Source organism: Gouania willdenowi, chromosome 19 (genome assembly GCF_900634775.1).
Source record: "Gouania willdenowi chromosome 19, fGouWil2.1, whole genome shotgun sequence".
NCBI classification, from domain to species: Eukaryota; Metazoa; Chordata; class Actinopteri; order Blenniiformes; family Gobiesocidae; genus Gouania; species Gouania willdenowi.
Window position 1 is genome coordinate 17,807,091 of NC_041062.1, and position 13,409 is coordinate 17,820,499.

Genomic DNA, 13,409 nt, shown 5'->3' on the forward strand with positions numbered 1-13,409 from the left:
AATCAGGTTCCGTATAGCTCAAAACAACTAAGCTAGGTTAGTGTACTCAGTTACGTATTTATTCCCTGTCCTAAGGTCAGAATTAAAGTCAATAGCGGTGACACACTTGGATTATTCAGCTTTCTGACAACTTATATAATATTATTATAAGTATTTAGACAGTGGAGGGAGCTGTAGTGCAGCTGATGTCAAGCAGTCAGGTAAGATTACAGAACTAATACAATTTATAAACACAACATCAGGCACTTTGTTCAAAATGGATCATCTTGCAATGCAACAGGAAGAAATGAAGTTTCCATCATGGCCTAAAGGGAAAAAACTGATTCACCTGGATTTGAAAGGTGCACCTCCACGTGTTGATTATCTATTCAAGGTAAGACAGAAAGCCTCGTCACTTTATTTTATTTGTATTTATTTCTTTTTAGCCTATGGTATTTCCAATGTGTGAAGATATGATCATTTTTTGCAGAGAACATGCAATCAACTGAATTTAGAACAGTCAACTATAGAGGAATAAAGCAGCAGTTTTTATTCAGACTGAAAATCAATTATACAATCAGAATCAGAAAGGTTATTTATTCGCCAAGTACAGTTTAAAAACAGTACAAAGAATGTATCTTGGTAGTTAGTGCGAAGAACAGAAAACAAACCAGAAACAATAATAATACAAAACAAATAAATAAAGGACAATATACATTCATACAAAAACAGACAGTAATAGGAAAATAATAATAGCTTGTTATTTATTGTTATTGTATTAATTGCAGATGCTGTTGCCTTACTGTACCCCTGAAAATGGTTCTTCAGATGCTTCTGTGACCCACTTTTGGGTTACCGCCCTCAATTTGAGTATTCCAGTCCCTGCCTAGTCGTAAATGTAGTAGTACATTAGCCTTGGGATAAGCCACACCCACTTCCTTACTTGATTGCACTTGATTTTGATAAAACATACTGGGCACTTTTATCGATGTATTAGAGCTGGTCAGTATATCGTGATTCAAGATCTATCGAGTGTTCTATTTTTGCGATATAGAAAATGATAGGGATGCACCGAATATTCAGCCACCAAATATATTCGGCCGAATATTGCAAAAAAAAAAGCAACATTCGGCCTTCGGTTTTGTGAGTTAAAAGCAAGGCCGAATAGTAGCGTGTGACGCACTGAGGCAATCAAACAACGTGCAGTGATTTTGAGTCGGAAAAGTGGATTTTGCGATTATTATTATTTTGTTTTTTATATCTTTATTTATTCAGTTTATTTCCGACATGGTTACATTCACTTTTTTTTTTTTGTACATGCCGAAAAAGGAGACGAGAGAAGCAGTTTGCTTATCTGGGTTTCGTCCCATATCATTTTTTATTTATTTTTATTCAATTGTAGAATACTGTAGATATTATGTTGAAGGTAAAAATTATGTAACCAATTGGTTAATAATAAATGGGTCCGTTTTTCTCATACCTACTGTTGCTGACTATTGTTCTCTGAGTAACATCACTTGATCAAGACTTTCCACACTACAAAAAAGGAATTTTCATTTTTTTTATTAAAGAAAAGAGAGAGAAATCAAACGTAAGGCTGCAAAATTGGTATCATATCGGAAATTTAAAAAAAAAAGTTGTATCGGGACATCCCTACCTAATATTGTGGAATGTTCAACAAAATTGAATAAAATCTGTCATTAATCTATTTCTGTTCATTGTTGTTCTTTCAATCATGATTATAGTACTTCCATTCCAAAGGGGTATATTCTAGTAATTTGTAATGTTTGTAGTTTCTGGTGTTCACTTCTTTGTTTCCCTCTTTTTTTTTTAGTTGATCGAGTTCTTCTCCCAGCTGGGAGCGGACGGCCTGCTGGTGGAGTATGAAGACATGTTTCCTTACGAGGAGGGGTTAACGTTGCTTCAGGGAACTGTACATCCCACTTATAGGTCAGCTCGGGAACTTTTTTTACTCACTGGACAAGTTGTTTATTATCAGGTTATAAGATACTTGAATGAAGTCAACCTACTTCCTGTCTCAGATAGCGATAGGGTTTAAGGTGCGAGTCTGCTGCTCTCTAACAGTCATTGGTGTGTTTACTGTCTGCTTGGACATCAGCCGAGAGGAAGTGTTATCGATCCAGGAGTTTTCAAGAGCTAAAGGAATGGAGGTGATCCCGCTCGTGCAGACTTTTGGTCACATGGAGGTGAGGCGCAAGATCTCTACAACTAAATAGTATATATCATACATCATACATTTTTTTTTTTTTTTTTTTTAAATTTTTTTCTTAATTTTTAAATTTTTAAATTTCTACATTGTACTTTCCCTGCATGCCCCTGTGTTCCCATACCTGTAAGCTGCTGGAACTGTGAATTTCTCTTGGAGATGAATAAAGTATCTATCTATCTATCTATCTATCTATCTATCTATAATAATGTTTTTCCATTTCTTTGCTCCCTCTGCGTTCATTTGTTTGGATGAATATTTCTTAGTTTGTGCTGAAACACAAAGCATTGTGGGAGCTCAGAGAGGTGTCGCACTGCGTCAGCACCTTGAACCCCCACAATGAGAAAGGGGTGAAGATGGTGATGGAGATGCTGAGGCAGGTGGTGGAGCTTCATCCTGGTCTAAGCACGCTGCACATCGGAGCCGACGAGGTAAGGATAGAAAAAGGGTGGGGGTCAATCATAATTGGAATCGCGTAGGGCTGGGCGATTTTGCCAAAAAAAAAAATCTCCGATTTTTTTAAAGACAAATTCAAGTTTCAATTGGATTTTTGATTTATTTTTCATTGCACTCAAAAATGACTGCAGACATCAGATATGTTGTCAAAAGTGCAACTTTATTGCTGATCAAGAGTGAAAAAGCACAGAACAATCCCAAATTAAAAAGTAAATGAGGCTCTGTCATTCAACTATTTCAAGCTTTAACCCAGGTTTAAGCAAAAGTGCAACAGCGCCTTCACAGTAGCTTCAATTTTCTGATTAAGAAATCAGATAACTACATATTTTATAACATACAATTACAATTAAAAAAATAATAAACTCTTCCCTTAGCATCTCAGCATAGTGGAAATAAAAAATGAAACATGCCTGTGGCACACATATAGCCTACTCAAAGGGTAAACACGTAAACAAAGAGGGGGCGGGCTCACATCGCGCTACGGTATTCCACAAGGACGAAACGCAAAAAAATTTGAAAAAACTGTGGTTGGAAAAATAATAATAAATAAATAAAATAAAAAAATTTAAAGCTCGAAATTGCGAAATAAAAATCGTTTTTATCTACAAATTCGATAAATCGATTAAATCAATTTTTTGCCCAGCCCTAGAATCGCGTAATTGATAATTAATTACAATTATAATGTAATTAGTGAGGATGCATCCTCACTGTTATCTGTTTTTTCTTCCGATTTTGTATGATTTTGAGAAATAAGCTATCAAAAGTTTCTGAGATTTATGCTTGTTCTTATATAATTTGTAACTTTAAAAATGTTTCACTTATTAATTTTTTTAAAAAAAATTTCTATTGGAAATTTCAGCTTTTTCAATATTTAAGCCCTTCATCTCCAGCCATTTTTCAACCGATTTTGACCGTTCAACCTTTAACATGTTCAGCTACCACCTTCAACACATTTTAACCTTATTGCTATTGTTCAGGTTAATGCTTTGCTAATGCTAGGTTAGTGCTAATGCTATGTCAATGCCATTGCTAGGTTAATGCTAATGCTGGGCTGATGCTAATGGTAAGTGGGCAACCATTGCACAGGTTGTATTATAAAGCACTTTGAGACTACTTCAGTGTTGGAATAAAGTGCTATAAAAATCAAGTCCATTTACGTTTACCATTTAAGTTAGTGCTAATGCTACTGTTAATACAAATGTATGCGATGCTAGCGAGTGAGACAGTTTTTTTTTTTTTAATTGTAATCTAAATAAACTTCAATTTACAATTTAAACACAAAATTGTGGAACCAGTTCTATGGTGTGCACATACAAAGTTAAAAATGATTAAAATATGTTTCATATAAACTTTTCACACTACCTGTTAGTTCTCTTTAGGATAATTTTATCATTTAAAAAATGTGAAATCTAGGGGTAAACTGACAGAAAAAAGGCTCAGACGCCCACATCAAAAAGGAAATCTAAGAAGGTAACGAAGAGTTAAAAAAACAATTTGCATGATAGATAAAAATTTTAGTGTATTTTACAGTTAATTTAAGACATGGGTCAAACCTGAGCACTTATAATAAGAGATGCTAACAGAAAGCTAACACAAGAGGAAGGTTGAACTTATTTATTTCAGGCTCAGTAGTTGTGATTAATTGTAATTGAACTTTAGTAATTGGGAATGTAATTATACTTGACTTTCAGGTGAAAAATAATAATTGGAATCTTGATTGTAATTGGAACAAATTTTGGACATGTCGTTATTAAATTGAAATTGAAGATGGATAATTGAACATAAATGAAGAATGTAATTAACCCTAACCCTGAATAGAAATACGGTCAACTAATTGTATTTTTGTAATCATTCTCTCTACTTATTACAGGTCTACATGCTGGGGGAGGGGAGTGAGTCCAAGCTGTGGTTGGCTGCTTCTGGAAGCACAGTGGAGCAACTTTTCCTCAGTCATGTGACCAAAGTAGCCACGATGATCAAAGAGATATGGCCTCACCTGACTATCATAATATGGGATGATATGATACGAGGCATGAGCCAAGACGCATTGAAAGGTGAGCGAACTATTCACTTTGTACGCTGTACCATCCACATCACTGATGATTTCAAAAAATAGTGAATGACCATTGTTTATGATCATCAAAATTAAGTTTCTTTTGTTTCCACCATTCACCCAGTGACATTTTTGTGTTGAGAAGGCGGTTCTTCTAGTCGGACGTATTTTGGTGTGACTCAGTGTGTGCACTGTGATGTCAGAGGTGTGTGGTGAATGGAGAATAAAGTTTGGAGTTCCGTGCTGAACACATTGCCTCCGACTCCCGTTCATCGGCTCTACATTATCTAGAGAGTGGCTTGGCTTTATTTGCGCCTCGGCGCCGTTTCTGGATTCACCAGAGCTGAGCTCAGACGAGAGTCGCTTTCAGCACTACTTTCGACTTTCCCGTGCCGTTTGACGACCTGCTGACACACATTGGCGCACATCGGCGCTCGCATCTCCTACCAGGACCCCAACTACAGGCGCTCTATGCCAGCAGAAGAGCGCCTGTAGGGAACGCTCCTGATTGGTCGACGCCCCAAAAGTACTAGAAGCGCATCCACCATATATTGCACCATTAGGCAGGTCTGGAAAGCTATAACGGTGCACTTTGGACCCCAATACGTAAAGCTGCCAACAACAGAGTGATGTCCATTCACTCGTGGATAGCACATTTATGCAGTTTTGAGTGGATGGATTTTATTTTTTTTAAACAATGATGTGTGGACGTAACTTTTTTTTTTAAACGGAGGAGGGTGGATATAAAAAATACCCAGCTACGTGTGTCCAAGGCCTGAGAACGATATAAAAGTCATATCTCCATGTGTCTCTCCAGGATCTCTGCTGTGAAGTTGTTTTCAGCGCACACAGGGGTGCAGACATCACCGGCTCTGTAGCTGATCCTCTTCCACAGAGCGTTTAAATACTCTTTTAAGTCCGGTTTTCACTCGTTCAAAAAGCATATCTTTGTTTTGCTCCAACTCAGATGTGAAGATGCCGATTTTCATCTTGGAAATGTTTCTTTTCTTGTTTGACGAACAAATTCAGCCGCCGCATTTATCAACACCCCATTATTTATACACTGTACACTGTACACTGTATGTTTCACGAATGTTTCATGAATCACACGATGGTCCTGTCGTACGACCATATGGGAACTCAGATTTGCACCCGTTTTCACGTAAGGTTGATAAATGAGGGCCTCTATCTTTAAAAAGTCAGTCCAGCCACCCTGCAGAGAAAACACGTTTATTTCTTGTTTATTTCGGTCGTTACCCAAAGCTTATAACCATAGACTGTAAATGGAGAGCGTCGCCTTCAGGCTTTGCTCTTTCTTCACCACAACAGACCGGTTACACGTCAGCATAATCGCAGACACCGATCTCGAGATACTTGACCCCCTTGACTCGAGGCAAGACCCCTCCCCCTGACCTAGGGCCTATATAACAGTGTTTCTCAAATCGGGGTACGCGATGGCACTACAGGGGGTACTTGAGAGAGGGAAAGATTGGAAAATTAACAAATTAAAGCAATAAAAACATGGGGTTTGACTTAAAAATTATCATTATAATAATGATGATGGGAATTATCTTGATTAGAACATGGATGGAAAATACAAGGGTTAGTCTTGGTCCCACTAAATAATATTTCATTTTACGTATTTATAACGTGAGATTCTTTAAAATGTGTTTTCATAGTATTCTGACCAAAATTTTGTAGTCGGACAAAGGGGGTACTTGGATTCAGAGATGAGAGAAAGGGGAGACCCACTGCTATATAATCAATAACCAAAGCCACATTTGTCCCTGTCATTTTTTTAAATGACCTGGCCTCTTCTTTCTTGTTGTAGCCAGTGGTCTCGTAGGACTGGTCCAACCCATGTTGTGGGATTACACGCCTACCCTGGATGTGGATACTACTGGTAGGAATTGCGTGTTTGTTGTTTAATTCCATGAGTCCGGTTTAGAAAAAGTGAAGTGTAAAACTGTACTGATGAGTTCATGTGTCGTGAGCTGGTTGTGTTTTCCACTAGTGTCTCTACTGGAAAAGTACTGCAGTGCTGGCATGTCAGAGCTGTGGGCTGCCAGCTCCTTCAAAGGCTCCACGAGCGTCTTCACCTGCGTGACCAGCACAAAGAGGCATGTTGAGAACCATCTGCAGTGGCTGAAGGTGGCAGCTTCTCTGTCTGCTGCTGTAAACCTGAAGGGGATCGCCATCACAGGCTGGCAAAGGTAGTAACCTGAGTTAGTCAGAGGTGAAAGTAATGGATTACAAGTACTCACGTTACTGTAATTGAGTTGCTTTTATGGGTAAATTTTTTAGTATATTTCTAAATCAGTAATTATACTTGTACTTAAGTATGTTTTAAAAGAAGTCAAGTTACATTTCTACACCCAACCGTTACTGAGTAAATTATAATTTTTTTTGCATTTCCGTCTCATGGTCTCTTCATAAACTAAACGTCATCGTGAGGCAAAGAACATTTTTTATAGAGAAATGTTTCTGGGGAACGCTCATTCGGTGCACCGACCGCCCCCTCCCGTTCTGCCCGCTTCAAACACCGTCTAAACCACCCAAAACTAAAAAACTACACAACTCATCACTCACTCCAAAATACGATTTTAATGTGTCTGTGAAGCTCCGGTTGACATTAATGCTGCTCCCGTACATCTTTATATGACATTAATTAAAAAGGAGCAGTCAGAATAATCCATGTCTTTTAATTGTACCTTACTCATCATTTTAAATTACATTTTTATTTTTGACATTCATTTTTGTTTAATTATGGTTTTCCTTTTTTATTAGTATTTATTTTGTTTTCTCACAGAAGTTAAAAATGAATATTTTCTGAAAAATTGATTTAATATTTCTTATTAAAAAAAGGAAAACAGAATTTGAAAAAAATGAATGTGGGAAAACACGGAATTTAGAAAAAAATGTAATGGATTTTGGAAAAATTTTTTACGGAATTTAAAAAAGAGATAAAAAGGATTTTATCGGGCCCTACATATGTTTTTAGTCGTGCCATTTCTGATCAACGCCCAGCCACTTTATTTTGTTCAGGTTGGGGTTTCTACCTATTATGTTGTTACTCACATTTGGCATGGCACTGTTTTAGAGTTCATAAATGTAGCTATACTTGGAGCTTAATACATTTTTTGTTGTTTTGAATTGAATTAATTGGTGTTTTTTTATTTAAAAAATGAATTTATACATTTGTACAAATCTTTTATTTTATACAGATACCTTTGTGCAAAAATAAATAAAAATTTGGTCTCTTCCTTTTGTAGTTTATACATATGTTTACTGTACGCAAGGAAACTGTGGCAACGATTTATTACCAAAAATAAACATGGGGGGGTGAAAGTAACTAGTAACTTTTACTTTGAGTACTATTTAATTGAGCTACTTTTTACTTGTACATGTGTATTTTTTGTATGACTTACCTGAACTTGTACTTGAGTACAATTTCAATCAGTTAACAGTACTTGTACTTGAGTATCCAGCTGTTTTTCACCCACCTATTGTCAGGTATGACCACCTGTCCGTGCTGTGTGAGCTCATGCCAGTGGCTCTCCCGTCGTTGGCAGCCTGTGTACAGACTCTACTGCACGGTCAGTTCAGCGCTGAGGTGCAGAGCATCGTGAAAGAAAAGCTTGGGATCTGTTCCGTGGAGGTGGAGTACATGGGAAGGTGAGGGACAAACTCTTTGTGAAGCAACGTAAAGGCACCTTAAGGATGAAGAACTGTGTTTTGTTCTGTCCAACAGCAACGCTGCAGTGGAGTCACTTTACCCTGGAAGAAAGCTGGCTCAGTTAACTGTGGAGCTTGATGCACTTCTTTGTTCAGAGGAGATCAGATTTTTTGAAAACAGCATGTGAGTGTCTATCCACGCTGACCCAAATCACAGGGCACTGAATATTTCCACACAACTTTCCCCACGTGCGTTTACAATCATGTAAATGAATGACTTTGTAAAGAAAATTCTAATACTAAGCTTAGTATTAATAAAAGTGTAAGAAAAAATTGATTCGGCAATATATGGTGATATTTAATCGCGTTATCGTATCGATTCAAAAAATGTCTAAATCGATTTTTTTCATCGTGTTTTTTTTTTTTTACCATTTTTTTTTTTTTTTTACCAAACAACATTTAATTGTGCTAGGGTCACCAACCTTTGTGAAAAAAAACTACATTTTCACGGTTTCACTTTAATTAGAGCCTAGGTTTCCAAAGTGGGGTACGGGTACCCCCAGGGATACGCAAATTGTCATAAGGGGCACGTGAATAAAACTTAAAAACACTGACAACATTGGAAGCTAGAATATAAATAGAGCAGTTAATGATAATGCGCGGTTAATGCTAATTCTAGGCTAATGTTATTGCTAGGTTAATGCTAGGTTAAAGCTAATGCTCGGTAAATGCTAATGCTAGGTAAATGCTAATGCTAGGTTATTGCTATTGCTAAGCTAATGCTAGTTTCATGCTAATGCTATTGCTAGGCTAATGATAATGTTAGGTTATTGCTATTGCTATGCCAATGTTAATGATGCTGGATTATAGCTATTGCTAGGCTCATGCTAGATAATGCTAATGCTAGCTAATGCCAATGATAAGCTAGTGCAGTGTGACGAGGGCCAACATCTGCATCCTCACTTGTATTTTCTTCAGGAAATGCAAATATTCTAGTTATTATTATTATTACGTATATATTATTCCTCAACAGGAGAGGTACATTTCACTGTATGGCTACATTCTATATGACATTGCATTATTATGTTTTTAAGTGTGTAGGAGAAGGGGGTACATGGCTTCAGGTTAAATGTCTGAAAGGGTACAGGACTGAGAACCACTTAATTAGAGGCTAAGATAATAAGGAAAAGGTATGAAATCCTAATTTATGCAATTGTTTCATTTACATTACATTTCATAGAAAACAAACAACTTTTAACTAATTGTATGACATGTAACATTTGTAAATATATATATATATATATATATATATATATAACAGACCACAACCCATACCCCATACATCATACACCAAATCTACAGCACTTAAAAACATTTGTCACAATGTTTCAGTTAAACAAATAATTTAAAGATGGTCAATATAACACTAATAATAATATTTAACACTATATATGTCATATGTATTTATCGTTGTGGGTTTGAATCCTGGAAAGTAAATCGGATTTTAGATGGAGCTCATTGGTGACCATAGCTCCTGAGGGCCCCTCACATGGTCCATGCGGGCTACCTTATTCCCGCAGGCACCGTGTTGAGGACCCCTGTGCTAACATGTGCATAGCACGTAAACGCCACTAGGTGTCAGTGAACTTTTATAGATGTACTGTATGTGGTTACTTTTTAAAAAGAATTTAAGAACTTATCAGAATCAGAATCTGTTGAAAAAATTATTATGACAGTTTGATAAACATACCACTTGTTTTTGATATTGATACTTAGTTTTCAAAAAATGAAATAAATTGTATTTAATACCATTTTGTTCTTGTAAAGGTGAAATGTGTAATTGTTGATCTTGCGATGTATCACAATGTATATTGTATTGTTTAGTATCGAGATATATCACAATATATTGTATCGTGACATACAAATGGTGTATCGTATCGTCAGATTCATGACAAACACCCCTAAGTATTAGTGCAAAGTTTTTATCCCCCGCCACAAAGTGTGGAAGAGGATATAGGTTTGAGCTCCGAGTAAAGGGGACAGCTTTTCTTAGAAATTGTTTAAAATAGGATAACCAAATTTGGTGTGTGGTTTCAGGGTGTCAATACCTTGATGGAGTTCGAAAATGAGAAGTGCGCAATTATTTTTTCCGAAGTTATTGCCCTTGTCCCGTTTTTTTTTTTTTTTTTTTTTTTTACTCTGTTTGATGTATCTATTAAGGGAACAGCTTTTTTTAAAACCTTTTTAGATAGGATAACCAAATTTAGTGTGTGGCATCAGGGTATCAATACCTTGATGGAGTTTGAAAATGAGAAGTGCGCAAATTTGGAGTTATTGCCCTCGTGCTGTTTTTTTACTCTTTTCGAGGTATCTTCAAAGGGGACAGCTTTTCTTACAAACCGTATAAGATAGTTAGTAATTTTATATTCTGATGTGACAATATTTTCTTATGTATACATCTAAGTTCTTAGATTTTGGACATTTAGGAAAAGGTTGTGAGTTGTAATGACAACCAATCTGCCAGGGGATGTTGATGACTATGTCTTCTTGTTTCTACTATTATTATTTTCATTAGCTTTTTGCTATCCAGTTTTTCTTTTTTTGTGTTTTATTTTCATACTTGAAATGCTTCCTTTGTTGCCACAACCATTGCTATCTCATGGACTAGGATCCATTTGAAAAAAGAAAATATATTTCAGAAAATAAATAGTTTTTTGTAAAGGATGCCGATGCTGGCCCTCGTCACACTGCATTAGCTTATCATTGGCATTAGCGAGCATTAGCAGTAGGCTAGCAATAGCATTAACCTAGCATCATCATTAACATTAGCATAGCAATAGCATTAACTTAGCATTAGCCTAGTATTGATATTGACCTAGTATTAACTTTAACCTAGCATTATCATTAGCCTAGCAATAGCATTAGCCCAGCATTAATATTGACCTAATATTAGCTTTAACCTAGCATTGTCATTAGCTTGCATTAGCATTAATCTAGCATTAGTTTAGCAATGCCTATAACCTAACATTCACTTAGCATTAGCCTAGCAATAGCATTAGCTTAGCATTAGCATTAGCATTAACTGCTTCGTTTATATTCTAGTTTCCAATGTTGTCAGTGTTTTTTTATTTGTATTCACGTACCCCCTATGACATTTTGCGTACCCCCGTACCCCACTTTAGGAACCTAGGTTCTACACATAATTAAATGCCAGCAGCTTTACAACTTGCTTTAGATATTGCACAGGCTCGTCTTTAGCTTAGGTTCAAGCTAGGCTAAGGTTACGCACTTTTATGAAATTAGCAAATTCATTGATTTCTTGACATTTCGAGACATAAGTGAACAGATTCCACTGTGCTGTTGCAGGTTTGTAAAGGGATGGTTCAGTCCTTATCACCAACAGAGGAAGATGGTGAACCCACTGATCTGCATGCAGATTCAGAGTCAGGCTTCAACGTAAGCATTTGTTACCAAGAAACATGTGCACATTAATCCTGCGATTGTTCTACTACTGTACGAAAGTGAAACGTCTTCCGTCTGATTACATTTCAGGTGTCTGGTTATGATCCAACAAAAGATGGAGGCTTGGAGGGAAGAAATGGTCCGTCTTTATCAGGAGTCGACAGCACAGGAGTGGATAGAGGAACACGTTAGACCTATAATAGCACCTCTGCACAGGATAATTGAAGAAATTGCTGATTGTGTAAAGGAGATGATGCCATAAGAAGAAGAAAAAAATATTTCCCATTATCAACACTGTCTGCTCTCTGTTTGGAAAAGATGGATACAAAGTCAAACCCTTTATCAGTCATTTAGGAAACGTATTCCATGAAGAGGAACTACCACTAGAGCAGATAGCTATCGTTCATCTTCTTTTATGCCTTTTCCTCATTGAAGACGCAGGTGACTATAGCCTTACCTTGTTTAATCAAGATGTAGACGTATTGTTTTTCTGTGACTGAGCCTTATAATGGGTTGACAAACACGTTTCAAACATGTTGTGTGTTACATAACCTAACCGGTGAAAGCAAAAACACAAAACCTATTAAAATATTCCTGTGTTTTTTACAGCCTAGCAAAACAACTGTACTCACTTTGAACCACAAGGTCTTAATGATGCTTAACTTGAACCTGTTCAAAAAACCTACATTGAAATAAAAGTCTTATCACCAGGTTTGAAGTATGCATTTGTGTTCTATCACCTTTCTAAGCTTTGATGTTTTTTTTTTTTTTGTTTTGCTAGCAATAGTTGCAGCAGTCTTAACGTAGCTCATATATCATAATACTGTGTTGACTCCCTCAACATCACACATAGATCTGTTGTTTTCATTATAGCCCTAAATAAAAACAAATAAGTAACAATTAAACGTGTCTTGAATTCCTTTGCAAAGGAAAACCACTGTAGAAGCTGCGTTGCCAGGTTGTGTTTAGAGTTTTGACAGTTTATGGATAGAATTACCAGTTCTAACAGCACAGAGTGGACTGCATCGTGTGTGTGGTGCTTCAAACCAGGCTTGGGGTCAATTATAATTGTAATTGAATTGTAATTGATTTCATATAATTGACTGTAACTATAATTAAAAAGAAAATGTACAATTTAACTAAACATAAACCTGGGGAACCGTGTTACAGTTCTATGGCTTACACACATACTGTACGTAGTTAATCAATAAAATATGTTTCGCATTAACTTTTTCCACTATCTGTCAGTTCTCATTCAGATCATTTCACCATTAGAAAAAAAATATATATATGTATAAACTGACAGAAAAAAGGCTCAGAAGCCTAAAATATTAATACCTATATTTTCATGGTTAAGGAAGCCTAACACGGTAACCAAGACATGATAAACAAATTAAATGATAATAATGTTTTAATGTATTTACAGCTGATTTAAGACATGAGTTCTATCGGATTATTTATCTCAAGCTCAATAATTGTGATTAATTAAATTTGAACTTTGGTAATTGAGAAGGTAATTGATATAGATTCAGAAAACTTTATTTATCCCCGAGGGGC

General features: G+C 36.3%; 1 protein-coding gene across 1 annotated transcript; it reads left to right on the forward strand.

Annotated features, from left to right (window-relative positions):
* On the forward strand, positions 1–12,709 carry hexd (hexosaminidase d). Its single transcript, XM_028475775.1, has 12 exons — positions 1–200; positions 281–373; positions 1,814–1,929; positions 2,099–2,186; positions 2,473–2,637; positions 4,533–4,716; positions 6,547–6,618; positions 6,730–6,928; positions 8,229–8,390; positions 8,467–8,574; positions 11,757–11,846; positions 11,943–12,709. The coding sequence occupies exons 1-12, from the start codon at positions 186–188 to the stop codon at positions 12,112–12,114; spliced, it is 1,464 nt and encodes a 487-aa protein (XP_028331576.1). The 5' UTR covers positions 1–185; the 3' UTR covers positions 12,115–12,709.
* Positions 12,710–13,409: the final 700 nt, after the last annotated feature.